The following is a 6,233-nucleotide window of genomic DNA, read 5'->3' as shown; positions in this document are numbered from 1 at the left end:
ATATTTAATATTTAATTTAATTTAAATTTTAACCATTTAACTCAGATAAAATGCAGTTAAATCAAATAGGAACTATTTTAAATTTTATATGTTCCACACTAATTTAATTTTTTAATATTAAAATCATGTAATTTAATATTCATTGTATTTACAAATTAATTTGAGAGCTATATTTTACAAGAAGTGCTATTTTTTTTTGTCACGCCTTTTTAAGTGTGATTAGTTTGTGTCTACTGAAGTTAGAGTTTAGCTAACACTTTTTTTTTTAACGTACATTTCCATCAATGGCTTACTGGCGTGCAGATAAACTTAGAATCTTCTCGTTCAACTAAATCACGGCATAAACCTGCTGCCTGAAACGCCCAACCGCTTAGATAAACACGCCTCTTGGCCCACACGCCTCACACCCCTATCCACACCCACACCCCACACCCACAAGAGAACACACGAGCACATATGGGTGTAGTGCAGGAATTGAGTTGGCGCCTGGCAAGTAAACTTAAGCTGTCATCCACATTCCTGGAAAAGTGGTGGAAAAGCGGCGGAAAAGCGCTGGGGCAAGCACACACATGCGATGGCAGTGGGATGGTGATGGGTTCGCCTGGTGTCATGTTTACTCGACGTTGCCACGCGACAACTTGTTGCATGCCCAGCCCCCCAACTTCCTTTCCCCAATTTCGTGATCCTTCGAAGGAAGCTCTTAGGATGTCGGCAAAGGAAGGGGAAAACAGAAATGGGAAGCCAACTTCCATGGCTGTGTCCACAAGCAGCCTGGTGCTCGTTACTCTAAACACTATCAAAAAGCCACATCAAATTATCATTTCCCTGAAAAAAAAAAAAAAAATTGGCATCAACAGGTTGTCAACAAGTTGATACCTTTCTTTTTAATCTGATAAGCCCTTGTTAGGAAGGAAATTTGTGGCGCAACTTGTAAGGTAATATTACAACAAGGGAAATTCTAGGGATTTGTATACCACTTATGGGCATGTTGAAAAGTAGACATTGACAAGATTTAATCAGATTATGGGTTTTTTAGCGGTGTTCTAATTTCAAGATTGCAATGGCAAATAAAAACTCAAATACTATTACTATGTATTTCCTTTATTTGACAAACTTATTGGTGGAAATGTTCTTACCCTGCTGCGCAAGGGTATCAGTGGAAAAGGAAAGTGGCTACGGAATACCAACGAACACAGCCCAATCTCTTAATGATTTTAATTAACAAAGTTTACCCCCAGAGTCACTTCACTGCCTCACACGCTCACGAACTTGACCAGTTTGCGGCTGCTCCGTCGCAGTAGCACCTTGCCCAAGGGCTGGCCGAAGCCCTCGAACTGCTGATAGACATGCAGTCCCCGCACCACCGTCGCATGGACCACGCCCCTCAACCGTTGGCCCGCATACGGCGTCGCCTTGGTGGCCGTATAGAGCAGCTCCGGACCCACGGTGAACTCCTCCTCGGGACTCCACACACAGAAGTCGGCGTCGTAGCCCTCGGCAATGCGGCCCTTCGAGGCGGACAGACCGCACAGGATCGCCGGCTCCTGGCACATCAGTCGGTGGATGTCCGCAATGGTCAACACAGATCCTGTAGAATACATACACATACATACAGATAGCTTTTTACTAGTTACGTAAGTTAGAAAAATAATGTTAGCTTAGGCGTAAAGTTGTTGCTGCCCTATAAAACGCCCTACAAAACCATTTTTATAAAAACTTTAGGACACCAATTTAATACAAAAGCTAGATTAATGAAACGATTTTTCATAAATTCTATAAGATTTCTAAAATCTAATTTCCCCAAGCAGCATACAAAAAGGAACGCTTTTCATTGTTTTGTTAATTTTAATGGGCAAAAGTTTGAAAAATCTCGGTTATTTATATACCTTACAAATAATAAATATATTGGTCTTTGCTGCAAATTTAAAAACAGGTCAAAAAAAAAACTTGATTTAATTTAATCATATCAAAAACTCCTAAACATATATAGAATTTTAATAATAAAAATTGGGAAATCAAACTTTAGATATCAAACCAGAAGCGAGCCAAAGTCCAATTAAAAAAGTTGCAAATTTTCATTTCAGATGATATTCTCATGTGAATGCATAAAGAGTGCTCACAGAGTGCTTCCTGGAATGCTGGACAAACATTTAATTCCAATGCTTTCAAGAGGTTCCGAGAAACGTCTGCTTGGGGGATTAATGGTATATTTATAGTCATACCCCTGTACACAACCCCTTGCAAGTGCACATGCTGCGTATACTTGATATTTGCTATTCAAATAGCCCGGGAATTAGCACAAATTGCTCTTACCACGCCGATTGGCCGCTGTCCAGACAACCGGTAGGCTGAGTTGCAGTGAATTAATGCCAGGCCAGGCCTTCAGGAAGTTGCCACGCCCCCTGCCGCAGGTGAGGGCGCGTGCGCCGGGCGTCGCCGGCGAGTGATCGCTGCCAAGCATCCGGATGGCTCCGCCCACACCGAGAGCCTGCCACAATGCGTCCTGATTGCTTCGCTCCCGTATCGGTGGCCAGGTCTTGAACTCCGTGCCGCACGGGGGCACATCCTCGGCCGCCAGAGCTAGATAATGCGGACAGGTGTCCAGCGTTAGGTTCGAACCCACCGCCCCCACCTGGCGTTGGTACGCCTCCACCAGCTGCAGGCATTGGCCACTGCTCGCATTCAGGATGTGGATGCCACGCCTCGGGTGGCGTTGCGCCAGCCGGCAGAGCAACTGCGTCGCCGAAATCTCCATGGCCGGTGGGCGTGTGGCCAGGAAAGTGCCGTACTCCCGGGGCGCCTCCTCGTCCGAAGGGATTTCCTCGGTCAGTGGCAGCTCGGCATGCACCTGTCGGATGTGGAAAGTTTGATAGTTGGGTGGGTCAATAAAACCAATTAAACTCTTATATTAATAATATTACAGCGAATAACTGTAATAAGTAAGAGAAAATTTAGTTAACTGCCTTGTTTCATAAAGTTTAATTTTTTTTTATTTTTGGTTATCATCTTTGCAGTAGAACCGGCCTAAAAACCATATTAATTTTTTCGCTTGCCTCAGTTACCTCTTGACTTAAGTTCTTTTTTTTTTCTCACCGCTATGATGGCCTCGCCCTCATCGTGATCCTTTTCCAATCGACAGAGGGCCTCCTCCAGTTGAGCTTCGTTAACGGCGGGAAATTCTTCGGAGACGGGTGACGCTGAGCCACATAGTGTGCACTGGAGGCCCATGACACCGGCGGCCAACAACGGACCAAGTTGATCTCCGTTTCCGGGGACCAGGCCACCCCAAAAACCCACGTCCACATAGATCTTTCCCCGTGCCGTCGCAGTCTTGGCCTTGAGACCCGCCACACTCACGGTGGGTGGTGTGGCATTGGTGGGCCGGTCTATGATGGTGGTGAAGCCACCGCCGGCCGCCGCCTTTGTGGCCGTGACGAAACCCTCCCAATCCTTACGGCCCGGCTCGTTGATATGCACATTGGGATCAATCAGACCCGGCATCAGTACCAGGTCACCAAAATCATAAACCGATTCGGACTCCGTGTTGTACAATACGTGTTGACCTCCTGCGGCGAACGTAGCACTATGGATGAGCTTTTAATATAAGATTGGGGTTTTTGAAGAATTCAAACTGAAGGACTCACCCCTCCGGATAATACCCTCCGTGTCAACGATTATACCGCCATGGATCAGGGAGTTTTGGCTGCCATCGCCCAAGAAAATTCGCCGGCTGAGAAACAACAGATCCATTCTAAAAGCAGCTGTCTACTGAGCGAGTTATTTTGCTAGTTTCTCACTTGACTAGTAGTCCCTATATATTATTCTATTTTCGGAGATCAGGAGAGGGCTTTCTGGTGAAGAGAGCGATTCTAATTTGAATACCCCCACTGATATCTACACGCTGGGGTATATCTGCCTTTTAACATATGTTACATTAATATAAATTAATGATTTTTTATGACCAAAAACCCAAATTAATCCGAGATTCGGTTCTTTAATCAAAACATAGGAAAATAATGATCAAATGTTGGAAAGCCATATATTGTTCAATTCAACATACAATTTCCAATAGATTGGCATTCACAGCTAGAAAATTTTATTTTTTTTAACTTTCGCAAAATATTATGAATTTATTTTTGTTTAATTTTTGCAAAATATTATGCTGCAGCCCCTTATCAAAATTACAACAAATGGCCAACAAAACTAAAAATAAATGGCAGCACTGCGTATTTATTTTTGATATTTCTTGTAGAAAGTAAAACTTTCGTTTAAATAAATAAATAAAAATATAAAATTTATATGATGAATGGTGCATAATATGGTATTATCCTTGCTGACCTTCGATCCTTGGAACGGACATGGCCCTCTCGTTGAGTAATTGAATTCGCCATGGAACTTTGGCAGCTCACCTTCTGGTTGCGCCCCCGCTTTTTTGGCTCATCAAAAAATAGAGAAGAAAAACAAAAACGGAAAAACTTTGTTGACCCAAAGCGGAAAAGGCCAAAATCTGCTTAATGAAAATCTAGCGCCCGCCCCCCATCCTCTCCCCTCACCAAACTTTCTCGTGACATGTGTGTGTGCGTGTTTTCTCTTAGGTGGGCGTGGCGTGTGCCCAACTTTATTAAATTGCTATATAACTTTCGGCCATTTGCTAAATTTTTTTTTGTTCCTGTCGGATTTATTTTGTGTTTGCTTAATTTGTGAAAAATATTTTAATTGGTGGCGCCACCCAGCGGGAGCTTAGCTAACCGAAAAAAGAGGCAAAGGCAAAAGCAATAGCAAGACAAAAGGCGCAAGCGAAAGCGAAAACGAAAACGAAAAAGCAGACGAAACTGAAACCGAAACCAATAACGAGGCGCAACGAGACACATACATTCAAGCCAAACTGCCGCCGTCAGCATCTCTGTGTGTGTGTGTGTGTGTGTGTGTGTATGTGCGTCTGTGTGGTGTGCGTGTGTAGGAGGGAGAGGGCGCCAGCGAGTGAGCGGGAAGACGAATGCAGCTGACGAGCCGAGTGCCGAAAAAAAAACATTCCACTTGTTGTTGCTACTGCACGGAGAGAAATGGGGCGACCATATTTATAATATAAATATATATAATACAATAATATTTAAAACAGTTTAAAAAATAGACAGCTAGATTAGGTTTAAGGCAGCTCTAAAATCGATTGAATATTTTTATTGATACAAATATTATTTTGTAAACTATGGAAGATAGTTTATTTGTTCGATGTTTAATGACCTTTTTTTTTGTTTAGGCAGTGTGCTTTTTTAACTCTTAGAGGATATAGTGTTTCCCTTGCATTATTGAAAATATAATTGCTAAAAATATTATTTAAAATTATTTTTAAGGTTTGGATGAATCACTTTTGTTTTTTGCAGTGTCCTTTCTCGGACGCTGTTGCTGCTGCTGCGTCTGCCGCTGCTGGCAGATACACACGTACACTTAACACGCACACAAACAGAGCGATTATGAGGCTGCATTGTCTACCCGCCCCCTCCACCCACTGCCGAACATTGGGCAAGAACTCGTGTCCTTTCGGCTGTTGCTTCCATCGCCGCTCGGCTGGCAAATTCGCGTTCATTCTCGTACTCATCGTCGTCGCTGCTGGCCGCACACACATCCTCGGATCGAGTCGAGTCCTCAGCCTCAGTCACAGCGAGGATTCAGGATTCAGAATTCAGGATTCAGCATTCACTGCTCTTTGGGCAGCAACGCGACAACAAGTTGAACTCGGCTCGTCGACCATCGACCATCGACCATCATCTAGCCAAAGCAACTGGCGCTAATCCGTCGCTATTAACACCACTTTCTAATAACCAATTTCGATCAATTCGATTGATTTGAATCAAGTGAATTCCCAGCATTAATGGTAAATCCAGAAGGCCCAGAAATTTGAGTAATACGTTTTTTGTGCTCTTGTTCTTGTCCCAATTTTTCGGTTTTTTTTTTTTAACTCCAATGAAAGTGAGCGTAAAAAGCTTATAAAAGTTGTTGCCCTGTTTTTTTTGTTTTTTTATGGTGTCAAGGGCGCATTAAAAAACGCTTTAAAGTCATGTAAAATGTTTACCCCCGGTTTTGTTGTTCTTGTTGTTGTTGTTGTTCGGTCGAAATTCACAAGTACCAGGAAAAACAAAGTTCTGAAAAATCATAAATTCGATTGGCAACCAGCGTGTGCATGTGGGGGAATTTGTCATTTTTTATGACCGACTGGACGGGAAACAGCCGGTGGG

The 6,233-nt window shown here is 43.2% G+C and overlaps 1 protein-coding gene across 1 annotated transcript; it reads right to left on the bottom strand.

Annotated features, from left to right (window-relative positions):
- Positions 1 to 1,085: 1,085 nt before the first annotated feature.
- Positions 1,086 to 3,759, bottom strand: LOC128266071 (allantoinase). The gene is given in 5 exon segments (XM_053002343.1): positions 1,086 to 1,588; positions 2,314 to 2,848; positions 3,094 to 3,551; positions 3,554 to 3,583; positions 3,645 to 3,759. Coding segments are annotated over 5 exon segments (1,464 nt in total). The 5' UTR covers positions 3,751 to 3,759; the 3' UTR covers positions 1,086 to 1,253.
- Between the last annotated feature and the right edge of the window lie 2,474 nt (positions 3,760 to 6,233).

This window comes from Drosophila gunungcola, unplaced genomic scaffold (assembly GCF_025200985.1).
Source record: "Drosophila gunungcola strain Sukarami unplaced genomic scaffold, Dgunungcola_SK_2 000277F, whole genome shotgun sequence".
NCBI lineage: Eukaryota > Metazoa > Arthropoda > Insecta > Diptera > Drosophilidae > Drosophila > Drosophila gunungcola.
The sequence above is the reverse complement of the archived record's forward strand: the minus strand, read 5'-3'. Positions and strand labels throughout refer to the sequence as shown.